Source organism: Tursiops truncatus, chromosome X (genome assembly GCF_011762595.2).
Source record: "Tursiops truncatus isolate mTurTru1 chromosome X, mTurTru1.mat.Y, whole genome shotgun sequence".
In the NCBI taxonomy this organism is placed as follows: domain Eukaryota; kingdom Metazoa; phylum Chordata; class Mammalia; order Artiodactyla; family Delphinidae; genus Tursiops; species Tursiops truncatus.
The window spans coordinates 113682851-113696409 of NC_047055.1; the positions used below are offsets into that span (position 1 = coordinate 113682851).

Sequence of the window (13559 nt, forward strand, 5' to 3'; positions counted from 1 at the left end):
ACTATGCTTAATGCTAACACACTTTACTGGCTTTGACCTCCATGTAACATCTATGTGTAGCTGCCAGACTCTAGAGATCTTTCTAGGCCCTAAATGATCCCTTCTCTCTAGAGGGGCTCCTCTGACGACTGCTCTGACTCCAATCATGACATCTCCTACCCCTCCTTTCACCTGGGCCCCAGACAGTCTTTCCAACCTCATGGAGAACATCTCTGCACAGGGGCCCAGGGTCACTCTTCAACCTCAATATGTCAGCATGACATGATGCAAAAAGCTCTGGCCTACGGACCTGGACATTGCCTCAAGATCCCAGCTCCACCCTGAACTAGTTGGGTAAACTCGGGCAATCCACCTAACCTCTCAGAGCCTCAGCATGCTCATCTGTGCAATGGAGGGGTTGAATGAGGTGACTTCAAGTCCTCTCTTCTACTCTGAAAAGGAGCTCCAAGAAGAGAAACCTTGAAGGCTTCCTTTTTTCTATATTCAATCTTTCAATTCACAAGTCCCGTTTCTACTTCTGAGGGGTCTTTAGACCCACACTTTCTCTGTCTTCCCACTGGCACTGACTTAGTCCAGAACGTATTTCTCCTCACCCCATGCTTGGATTATTGCAAAAGCCACTCTAAATCTTGCATTTTTTCACTCAAGCCACGTGGCCCAAGTTGCAATCCCACAACTCACCATGCTACTTAATGTCTCAATTATCCTCCTTAACTTCCAGATACCCTTTTTGGCCCTCCCTCGAGCCTCTTTCCTGATGTCCACTCTACTTTCTTCCACTGGTGAAACCCCCAACATCTCAGAAGTTTCTGCTCAGATTCCACCCCTGCCCCCTGGGGGCCTCCTACAACCCCCCGCTGGGACTGTGCCACTCCCCTCTGTCCCTGTTCCCCTCTGCCCCTGCGGTGCACACAGCTCTAGCACAGTGTGGGCATGCAGCCTTACAGTATTATTACTACCTATCTATTGGCAAGTGTCATCCCACCACCTCCAGCCCATACATTCTAAGAGGACGGGGACCACATCTTTTTCATCAGAGCCTATCATCGTGCCTAGCTCAGTAAATGCCTGAATACGTCTTCATCCTTTAGCCACAAAACCTCTCTCCACATCTGAGCTCTAAGCAAGACCTTCAGTTGCTCCTAAAGCCACTTCTGATTGCTCCTGCTCACAATGACCTCTCCCTGTCCTCAAGTACCTTTTATAGCCAGTGCCACAGAAATGTGGTTCTTAATTAGTTCATTTTTATCATGTATAATTTAATCTTCCTTGAGAGAGGATAAATTTCTCAAGAGCAAGAACCCTGTCTCAGACTCTTTTGAGTGCCCAAGAATACCCAGCATAGAGAAGGTATTCAGCGCCTAAAGAACAGCCCCCATCATCCCAAAAGCAGTAGCAACAACTAAGACATTTACTCTGTGCCCGGCATAGGGCACACAGTGCTTTATACACCATGTTTAATCCTCACAACAACACTCAGATGAGGTATCAAGGCACAGAAAGATTATCACTTTCCCAAATTTACAGAGTTTGAAGCACACTGCAGGACTGGCTGCCGGGCTTTCCAGCTCAAGATCTTAGCTGCTTTGCTATACCAACTGCTCAGTTATTGACAGTCTCCCCCTCCCCAGCACTGATCTTGCTAAGCTTCCCACTGCACAGTCCATCTTATTTTCTGGAGCTCTGACACATGCCGATGAACCAATTTTTGTATCTTCTAAAAGGAGAGTACTTTTCCTACATGACACTCTTTTCTTCTTCTAACATTGGTTTTTCTCCACCTTCATTTCTTTGATGCAGGTGAATGTTTCATATCACGAAAATATAATTTTAAAAATATGTGTTCTGTTACAAGAATGCTGCTTCTTTTAAATAGGTTAGTGTCAGTTCTAGAGTCTGAAGATCAGTAAGATAGAGGCAGCATTATGCTAAAAACATTGCCTTGGGATTTAAAAACAACCCAAAAGACTGAAAATTAGCATTTATCCTGGCCTGAAGTTATATTTACCTATAGTTCTGGATAAATTTAAAACTTTTCAATTCAGTTAAGATATCGAGTAAGGTATTAGCAAAAGGGTTTGATTTAAGCAAATGTGGTTTGGAGAGATTAGAGAAAATTCCCATGAACTCACACTGAATTTTGAGAAAATTAAAAACTAACCCATATAGCTGATGAATTCTGTAATAAATCAAACTAGGATTCTCTAATGCAAATCAAAACTACAATTAGGTACCACCTCATGCCGGTCAGAATGGCTATCAATAAAAAGTCTACAAATAACAAATGCTGGAGAGGGTATGGAGAAAAGGGAACCCTCCTACACTGCTACTGGGAATGTAAGTTGGTGCAGCCACTGTGGAAAACAGTATGGAGGTTCCTCAGAAAGCTAAAAATAGAGCTACCATATGATCCAGCAATCCCACTCCTGGGCATATATCTGGACAGAACTATAATTCAAAAAAATACACATACCCCTATGTTCACAGCAGCACTATTCACAATAGCCAAGACATGGAAATAACCTAAATGTCTATCGACAGAGGAATGGATAAAGAAGATGTGGTACATATATACAACGGAATACTAGTCAGCCATAAAACGAATGAAATAATGCCATTTGCAGCAACATGGATGCAACCAGAGAGTATCATATTAAGTGAATTAAGTCAGAAAGAGAAAGACAAATAACATATGATATCACTTACATGTGGAATCTAAAATACAACACAAATGAACCTATCTATGAAACAGAAACAAAATCAGGGACATAGAGGACAGACTGGTGGTTGCCAAGGGGGAGGGAGGTGAGAGAGGGTTGGATTGGGAGTTTGGGATTAGCAGATGCAAACTGGTATATACAGAATGGATAAGCAACAAGGTCCTACTGTACAGCACAGGGAACTATATTCAATATCCTGTGATAAACCATAATGGAAAAGAATATGAAAAAGAATGTATATATATGTATAACTGAGTCACTTTGCTGTACAGCAATAATTAACACACTGTAATTCAACTATACTTCAATAAAAAATTAATGAAAAAAAATAGTACAAAATATGAACAAAATATGCCAGAAAGGAACATTTAAGAAAGGAAAACAGATTTTGAAAAAAAGCTTTCTGCGTTGAGTACTCAACAATTAGCTTAAGTAACTAAAAAAAATTTTTTTAACAGATTAGTCCTTCAAGTATTGCTTCCTTAAATGTGTCCTATCAAGAAAGTATGACCTCCTGCTGTAGGGACAACTGCACACTGACCCCATCACATCCCCGCACCACCTTTCCATGATGAGCCGACAGATCTGGTCAAGGTCCTAAGTTGTACCTGAGGTGATAAGAGCTGCAGGCTGTTGGCTCTGGCCGCCATCCCTTGCCCTACGCTCAAGCTTCCGTCCAAGCCTTTGGCTCTCACTTTGTCCCGGGTCACGTACATGGAATGCCTGTGTGGACGCTGCTGGGAGGAGAAGGGGCTGGTGTAGCCAAGCCCATACGAAAAGGATTCATGAGGCGCAGACAGCGAATGTGAATGGCTGCTGTCCATGTGTTCGGGCAGCTTCAACTCCTCCATCGTCTTAGAATGCCTGGTTGTGGTTCGGCGTGAGTCAAGAGTGCCCTCACTTCGGTTATTTCTCCCCGAGGGGCTGAGCAAAGTTCTTGTGTCGCTGTGCCTGGTGAGGGTTGGGCTGGTGGGAGAGTTCAAGTCCAAACAGCTGGATGGGAAGTACCTACTGGTACTGGACTCTGCGATCTGGGCCCTGGCTTCGGAAAGGTTGCTCACAGACTTGGAGTCACTCAATGCCCCATGGCTTTTGGCCTTGGTCCTATAGGAAGGACTCCTAGAGGACTGGGGAATGGTGTCGATGTAGCTATGCCGACTCTGCTTTTCACTGGGCTGCAGCGTCCCGGCTTTGCTCTGAGAACTTTCCATAAATGAGTGCCGGTTCTGCTGAGATCTGCTGCTTGATTTGAGGTACTTCGTGCCCGGGCCTTCCGAAGGCTTTGGGTCAATATTAAAATCAAACTCTGTCTTTGATTTGGCTTCTTTTGGGCTGAGAAGGTGTGGTATGTTGTTGTTGGTCAGATCTTTGCTGGTAGGCCCAGGCTGGCTGCCCGCTTGGTAGGTTTTGGTGTGCATGGGACTAAGAGTAGCTCCAGCAAGGTTTCCGTTCAGGAAGCTTTCGTTGGCAGGAAGACCTTCGTCAGCCCGGGGCAGACCCACACCTAGGTTCTGGATGTCCTTGCTGTTAGATCTGTGATGAGACTGCAAAGCCGCACTTTTGCTGGCTTGGTTTCTATGTCAAAAATGAAAGAAGTATATCAGTTTCCCTCAAGAGCAGAGGCACAAAAAGTTATCATTAGAACAAAAAAGAACAAATACCTAAAACACTGCAAAGACTAAAAACAGTAACTCTCTCAAACATGTGACTATAAATAACATGTAATCTATCAATAAGAATTAAGTTGCTTAGATCAAGTCACTCTGCCACAAAGCACTGGTCCTGATGAAGTGCTTTGGCATTCTTAAATGCTCAGCTAACTTACTGCCAACACAGCTTCTAACTGATAATCTGGGCAAACATGCTTTTGCTATGTTGGTGCTCACATGCATGTGTACTGTAGAAAGCCTGCAAAGAAAAAGAGGGCTGAGCTATAGGCAAACTCTTTATGACTCTTTGTCTGCTTGAACATCAGAAGGAGACATTTAGACTTGCAGATCACTGTGTTCCTTGAACTTCGTTTTTATTTGTAAAACTCACAGCCTGCCTCAGAGATACACACTCACAGCACATACACACAAGCACCAATGTCTTTTGTCTTTAGCCTGTATAATCAACAAATGAGAATTCTACCAAGGTACTCAAGAAAAGAAAATGATACTCTGAAAAGAAGTGTGAACTGCCTAGTGAGGTTTGTTGGAAAACAGGATGATCAACGTTTATGTATTAGAGAAGCAGTAATACTCGGGGCATGTCAGTGTCAGATACCTCCTGTACACTAAACAGGAGCATGTCTCTAACTGGATCACAGGGATCTAAACAGGTAATTTCTCTCCAAAAGACATAATTTATTCTCTTCTTCATTTCACACTTCATTATTACAAATGGGCTGAGGCTTCATCTGGACTGAAATCTTTAGGACTGAAAGCTTCATTTCCTACTTGGTTTAAAATACAAAATATAAATCCTGAGGAAAACCCTGTCCTCTATTTGAAAGCTGAAGCTGACATCACAGCAAGGTCAGTTTGTTCTACTGTAACTATTTAAAGGACCAAATTGTGGTTTGAGATAGGTAAGAATGCTTTTAAATGAACAATAACTTACACAATTCCCTTTTTACTATGCATTCCAAAAAATTTGCTGCATAAATTGCTATTGCTAAAGACGGTTTGATCTGGGAGAGTTTTGTTCCCATTGCACACTAATTAGAGGAAAAGTCCCATTTTTTTCCCCTGTAGAGTGGTAATCTGTGAAACTATGCCTTCCTATTTTGTCTATGAGAATCCACTCGTTCAGGCATCAAAGGTAAGGGCCCTCATCCTTTCCTCCTACCTTGCAGAGGAGTGTTAAAAAGTATCTGATATCAAGCATGCCTGTAATAGTGTGGAAGGCCTCATCTCCAAAACGCACTTACTAATATCTCTCCCAATTGGGTCACAAAAATTGCAACATTAAATAAGGTCACTTAAATATGAGCTAACTGGCAGGATCAGAGGCCATGGATACTGACAACTGATTTGTCTGTCTTCTTCTGTCTTTTTCCGTGACTGTATCTACTGCCTCATCTTGATTTACAAGCAAAACCTAGAAAACCTACAAAAATAAGTGTTTTACGGTTTATCTAGGAATAATACAGAAGATATTGCTGTTATTTTGGGTGAAGAAAATCAATTTTGTATAGTTTATTTCAACCTAAATAAAATGTGAATTTTGTTTAAAAAAGAAAAATATGAGCTAACTAAATGGCAGACCCAGAAAGAAATTACAAAGAAAGGAAAGTTTCACTTTCTGTTAAATGATGGTAACAGAGTCTATCTCCAGATCTATAGAGGACAGTCCTCATGTCAGGTTTTAAACCATTAGAGTTGTTTGTCAACTTACATCCTGGTAACTAAAATATCTCAGCAACTTCTCAAAAAACCCAAATGATGATAGACAGTCTCACCCATAAATAGATGTAAGTGTGTTGGTTATTTCCCACGTGCCCAACCCCCAGTCCATTCTCCATTCCTCTCTGCCCCAGCCTGGGTCTGGGGAACCCAACACTGAAGAGTGTCACCCAGCCTCCCTTGTCACCTAACTCCCAGTTGGGCTTAGCAGTGCAAGGGGCTGGGGGCTGTCTCCCCCGGCAGTGGCTCCCTGACTCAGATCATAGCTGTGCCTCTAGATTACAGCTCCCACAGGGTGGTTTCCCCTGCCTGGCTCCCCTGGACTCTCACAACCCTATTTCTTCCTCTTTCTCCTTCAGGCCTAGAGAGGGTAATCGCAGAGATAACTCATGCAGATGTTGTGAAATGTCCAAAGCTCCAAAGAGGACATCCAGAAAAGGGTAGAGAAGAGTGAAGATAGCTGCTACAGCTTTTGAAACTCTTGGAAACACTGCTCTCAATGTGGAGCACAAACCTACGTATGTTACGAAGAACATATTCATAGTAACATAAGATATAATTTCTAATGTGAAAAGAGAGGCTATAAAGTTAAGGTGGAAACATTTGCCACAGAGTTAGGTTTCCCATAAATGTACAAAGTGCCCAAACCACTATTCTGAAAGTTTCTGTCTTGGTATTAATCTGAAGCCACTGAGCTCTGCACACAACTCTTACATCGAAAGGACATCATACTGTCTTCAAATTGGAGCTCTGCCAAAGCACAATAAAAAACTGCTTTAGAAATTCCATATATCTCTTTGACACACAACTGTAAGGAATCTGTGTTAAACTGCCAACCACTTAAGAGGATTTTATATATAAACCCTTCTTAAATGGTTGGCAGGATGGATAGATAGATGGTTAATTTCTAGTTAAAATAACTTTTCAAACCAAACATCAAAGACGCAAAACTACATTTTTATGGGGAAGACTGGCGAAGCAGGACTGCTGAGAGGGCAGTGTGTGGCAGGATGAAGCACCATCCCACCATGTCCAAGGTGAGCGGAACCTCAGGAGAGTATGAAGGAGACTTAGGCAAGGGCTAGGTAATGCAGAGTCCACTGCTTCTCCTACAGAGACATGAACGTGGAAGACAGAAGACAGGGTGTGTGAGGGTATGTGTATGACGATACTTGTCTCAGGGACAAGGCAGGGCACCAACACGATATGGTGCCCTGAACATCTCTACAATGGTGCTAGGAAGTCCAACGGAGCCATGGTTTGTGCAGAATTAGTGTCCCCAACAAGAGCTTCCATGGAGGAAATATGGACCGTAGGCAAGCGTGGAGCAGAAATATTTCCAGATATGTGTAAACTGAGCTAATGGTTTCTTTCCTAGAGAAACCAGTTAGGACTGTTTCTTTAATATATTTAATACAGTGTCAAGACCTGAAAACAAATTCTTCCAGAGATTTTTATTTACTTATAATTTTTATTCTCATCTGCTTCAAAAGGAGATTTTGTAGGACTCCTCAAAAACCTATATGAACCGTATCCTCATGGCCACACACATCCTCCTTGACAGATGCCTGAAGAGGGTTCCCAAGGAGAGCCATGGACCCCCATGGGGATTTCTCCCAAGTGAGTCATTACAGGATGAATACACAGGCCTCCTTTTATGGTATGGTTATACCACCCATCACTATAGCACAAATCAAAAATTTATCATCAGTCTACTGAACTTTCTATTGAGATCCTTCTTCTTTGCAAATGTAAACTAGAGGAGTCAAGTGACAATCAAGGTAGAAGGGAGACAAAAGCACCTGAACTGGGAGTGACCCCAGATAAGACACAGGCATAATGTGAACCTCCTAAACTCAAAGGAGCAACTGAAAGATGAATACTGGTCCTTGCCTTAGTGCACTGATCTCATGGAAACTGACAACAAAGTGAACACAAACTTGGCGAAATAGAATTTGAATCTCCTCCCAGGCCTCCTTGAAAACAAACAGGTAAGAGTGTTTTATAAGATGTGAGGGAAACAATGAACAAACCACTCATTTTAAATAGAGAACAGCTATAAAACACAATCACACCATCGCAGTTAAGCAGAGAAAATACAGGGTAAATGGTTATTGCTTATTTATAGATGCACTCACAGATCTAAAAAGTACCAGGTCTTAAGCTTTCAAAATTCCAATTGGTTAAAAATAATTGTTCAGGGCTTCCCTGGTGGCACAGTAGTTGAGAGTCCGCCTGCAGATGCAGGGGATGCGGGTTCGTGCCCCGGTCCGGGAAGATCCCATATGCCGCGGAGCGGCTGGGCCCGTGAGCCATGGCCACTGAGCCTGTGCGTCCGGAGCCTGTGCTCCACAACGGGGGAGACCACAACAGTGAGAGGCCCACGTACCACAAAAAAAAAATTAATAATAATTGTTCTATGTGGAGAGAAAGGGAGGATATGGGAAAAAACTTATATAAGAAAAGCTTCATATTAAGAATTATTGTTTTCTACTTCTCTTCTAATAGTAGATAAGATAAACTATTTCCTATCTTCCATAATTTAAGCAATGCTAGATGACAAGACCAGCTTCTTGGAAGAGGAAGGAAGACAAGGAGAGGAAGGACCTGCCCCTGAAAATGCAGCCAACAGAATTAAGGAATGTCACTTTTGGGGAGAGAACCTGATTGCAGGGTCCAACTCCTTGTGCCCCTCCTTGCTTCCCCTGCCCCAGGAAATAGATGTTTTTTTAAAGATTATGCTGAAAATTACATTAGAAAGCATCCATTTTAATCACTATCTACCAAACTAACTTTACTATTTCTATATTCTTATTCTTATGAAAAACTAATTTCTCAACTCAATGATTAAAAGACAAGGGCAACAAAAACACAAGCCCCTGCTATGGAGCCAGAACTACTTGGTTCAGTTGCAAAGGTTGTCCTAGGTGCCTTCCCACCCACCTGTGTTTGGCATCCTCTGCTCCCTTCAGGAATCCCTTTGCCCTCACCCATCCTTCTTCCTCCAGGAATCACCCCTGGGTCCCATGTACACAGGATCTTCTAGCTTATGAGGCCAGAAACCCCCTTAGTTGCTAACCCATGCTACCTTTCCCAGGGAATGCATAGGTTTCCCTTGGAAAATCTTGTAAAAGATAAAGTCTTTATGACCCACACAACTCTTTAATTATGGTTCTGAATCATGCAATAAGCATAAGAAAGATATTTCTGAATAAGGAGGGCTTTCCTTCTTTTCTCTAATTGCATCATTTAAGCAGCCACCTCCTCCACCTACTTGTAAGACCAATACTGCATCTGTATTTCCTTAAAAGGGAATATTTACCTATTAGACAAAGTGCTGCTTTCCACGTGGTAAGGTTTTCTTTTTGCTGACCTTGAAGGGGAGCGATCCAAAAGTCTCTGGGTTTGGAATGTAGGGTGATTCAAACACTGTTCTGTCAAGTATCTGTCAGCTGGGTCCAACTTCAGTAAATTCTTAGGAAATGAAGTTAGGATTGGAAAGAACATCACAAAGTCAAATTTAAATTGTAATAAAAACCGTATTTCTTTTCCTTATAAAAGAAATGCATGGTCATTGCAGAATATCTAGCAAACAGAGTTTAGTCCAAAAAAAATTTTTTTAAAGGACTATCTAAATCACCCATAACCTTACCATTGTTGTCCTCTGGGAATATGCCCTCCCAACCCTTTAAAAAATACCATGTATACATTTTTTCTTTTCTAAAATCTGGCTTATATTATACAAATAAGTTTTGTATACTGTACTTTTCACTTACTAATCAAAAATATTGTTTACAACATAATTTAAACATCTAAAATATATTTTTATTTTTGGACGCAACATGCAGCTTGTGGGATCTTAGTTCCCTGACCAGGGATCGAACCCGAGCCCTCGGCAGTGAAAGCACGTAGTCCTAACCACTACACTGCCAGGGAATTCCCTAAAATATATTTTTAAATAAGTATATATTCATATCAAAGAATATACATTCTTCATCTTTTTCTTGTCCTCCTCTCTGGAGGCAGCCCATGGTACCAGCATCTTGTGAATCCTTCCACAGGTACTTTGTACATATCTCTATCTGCTCCTTTTATTTTATCCAAACAGTAGCATACACACAATAGGCTGCACTTAGCTTTCTTTCCACTCAACATTAGATCTTAAGAGATCATTCCATATCAGTAAACAGCCTCAATTTTAGATGTACGTTAGGCAGCATTTTGTTTTCCTTCTTTTAATATTGTGAACAATGATGCAACAAATAACTTTACAACATGTTTTAAATGACTACATGGAAGTTTGTGGTATGATTTATTTAATGATTTATTGTTGGATGTTTAGGTGGCTGCCACTTTGCACTATTATAATTAATGCTGTGATGTACACCTGAAACCGTTGCATATATCCATGATCCCTTGCATAGGATAAGTTCCCAGATATGGAACTGGTAGGTATGCAAACCCTTAAGGATTATCTTCTATGTGTTGCCAAATTACCCCCTAGGAAGGTTGTCTCAAATAGTACTTCTCTGAGCAATTGAGAGTCTACCAATTTCCTGGCACCCTCATCAATAATAGGCATTATCATTCTTTTTAGCACATACTTGTAAATTAGCTATTTAAAAAATGGTATCTCACAGCTGTTTTAATTCATATCTTTGATTAATAGTGAGGTTGAATATTTTTATGTTTACTTATATTCCTTCTTTTCATATTTTTCTATTTGTGTAATTTTCCTAATTTATTTGTATGTGTTCTTTATTAAAGTACTAATTTTTTTAACAACTAAAATGTTTTCTTCTAACATTATTTATCTGATTAGTAATTGGACAAGATTTTAAAAGGTGAATCATTATTAAAATTAATTGATTTGGGGGCTTCTCTGGTGGTGCAGTGGTTAAGAATCCGTCTGCCAATGGAGGGGACATGGGTTTGAGCCCTGGTCTGGGAAGATTCCACATGCCATGGAGCAACTAAGCCCGTGCGCTACAACTACTGAGCGCATGTGCCACAACTACTGAAGCCTGTGTGCCTAGAGCCTGTGCTCTGCAACAAGAGAAGCCACTGCAATGAGAAGCCCGCGCACCGCAAAGAAGAGTAGCCCCCTGCTCACTGCAACTACAGAAAGCCCGCAGGCAGCAACGAAGACCCAACACAGCCAAAAATAAGTAAATAAACAAACAAACAAATAAATAAATTTATTTTAAAAATTAATTGAGTTTTATTGATAAGTTAGGCAAATACATAAAGAAGCATAACCTACATAACCTAACACAACTCAATAGAGCACACTGACATTTGTTCTTTTGAGTGATGGGCATTTTCCCTCAGAGAAAGGAAAAAGGGTGAAATTCCAGCATGCCCAAATGCGTCTCTAGCTCACTTTCATTGGCTTTGCCCACAGTCAATTTCTTTGTGATCCACTACTGAACAGTGAGAACAAACCTCAATTTGTTCTCAATAAGCCAGAATTCAATTTCAGACAACCACCTTCAACCTAGCACCACAGAAAATTTGAATTCTGATCCTATTGTATCCTATCCCACGTTGACTCAGACACAACTCTAAAATTATCTCAATGCTTTCTCCTTCTTTATTAGAAAACAAAAACTATGGAGGTATATGAAATGATTTTGGTCTTACTGGCAGTTAAGGCAGTTAATATCAAAATGGTTTCAACTGTATGGTACTAGTTAAAAACAAAGGAAATTAAAGTACATATGACCTTTTAGAAGCTAAACATCTACTAGCATTAAAGTGCTATTTTCATTTATTTAAGATTAACAAGGGTAGAAATTGCTGCACATACAATGAACTATTTTTATATTTATGAACACAGCTGTTAATTTTCAAACACCTGGAAGGATGAGGTCATTATGAGGAAAGTATGAAACTTAGTAAATAGTTTCAAAATTCAGTATTTGGGGGAAAAAACAATTTTAACTAAAATAGAGCCCATATAATTATTGTAGCTATTCTTTATATTATTAGGAGCTTTGATTAATTCTGGTAACTTGTATCCCCACTAAAATGGCTGATACGTATAAATAGACGCAGGATGAGACGGCCATTTTAGGTATTTATATATGGACAAAATTATCAAATCTGCTTTAGGGGATGGCATAGAGAATAAATTTCTTCATGAAAGGATAAATGGTACTATTTATTTTTCAAATTCATTTTCAAAAATAGCTAAAAGACAAAAGGAATAATTCTATTTATATAACATTCAATAATAACAAGGCAGTATTAACCTTTGGTGATAGAGGTCAAAGTCCTGGTTTCCAAGAGTGGGAAGGGGCACCTGGGAAGGGGTCATGAAGAGATTTCCGGGGTGTTAATAATTTCCTGTATCTCAATCCGGGTGGGGTTACATGGATACGTTTACATTATAAAGTTTTACTCTGAGGTACATTTATAATTTGTGTACCTTCTAAATATACGTTTCAATAAAATGTTTATTTAACATTAAAGAAATCTGAGGGTAAATATATTAAATGAATGGGAATTCAACTGTTCAACTTTCAAACTGGTATAAATGCATAATGGTTCAGGTTATCTTCGTATTTTTATCTGTGTTAGCGTTTACCAGGTGCTATGCTGATACTTGGTAATTACATTTGGTAATGATTTAACAAAAGAAGTTCAGTTATTTTTAACTAAAAGAGACAAAAGGCAGAAAACACGAAATTGTATTTCAGTTCTTCTATTTTACTCTATTTACATTTTAAAAGTTACCAACTAATTAAAGCCCTGATAAATAAACACTGACTGTGTGAAAGAACATATGACATAACGCAAATGATTTAAGAGATAATTTATGCCTAATTAACCTTAAAGAGCCTTGAGGATTTTTTAAATAGCATCTCTCAATCTGTGTTCAGAACTAGTGCTGTAGCATTTTATTTTTTTTTAAGTATTTAGTATTTAATTAAATTTGGGAAATGCTTCTTTACTGTGGGATTTCTGAAAGCCTTTATAAATTAATGAATATTGTGAATCTCTAAGAAAGGTTATATGGTAAGTGGCCTTTCCCAAAGGCCACACCCCCTTGCCCACCTCTGCCCCCACACCTATTTACACAGGGCTCCTCGGAACACAGATTAACATAGTTTTAAAGCAGAGCAAAGTTCTGAGAGTGCTGCTCAGCAATTTCCAACTGTGCTAAGTATGCCTTTAAAGGTCCTGGGCACAGTGTAAACTCCTCTGTTTTTGACAGTTGACTGAACGGGCAGAAAATAAAATTGATCCATTAACTAGTATCTTTTTTTCTTTTTTTAATAAATTAATTTTATTTATTTACTTTTGGCCGCTTTGGCTCTCTGTTGCTGTGCATGGCTTTCTGTAGGTGCAGCGAGCGGGGGCTACTCTTTGTTGCGGTGCATGGGCTTCTCACTGTGGTGGGTGGCTTCTCTTGTTGAGGAGCACGGGCTCTAGGCGCGCGGGCTTC

At 40.3% G+C, this 13559-nt stretch overlaps 1 protein-coding gene across 5 annotated transcripts in view; it reads right to left on the minus strand.

Annotated features, from left to right (window-relative positions):
* The window catches only part of CDKL5 (cyclin dependent kinase like 5), a 182775-nt gene that overhangs the window by 20591 nt on the left and 148625 nt on the right, over positions 1-13559 (minus strand). For all 5 annotated transcript variants that reach the window (XM_033849400.2, XM_033849397.2, XM_073799430.1 and 2 more), the window contains 2 exons: positions 9432-9583; positions 3329-4295 (listed from right to left, as the gene is read on the minus strand). In XM_033849400.2, the coding sequence (XP_033705291.1) occupies positions 3329-4295; positions 9432-9583 (1119 nt within the window). The remainder of the gene's footprint in view (positions 1-3328; positions 4296-9431; positions 9584-13559) is intronic.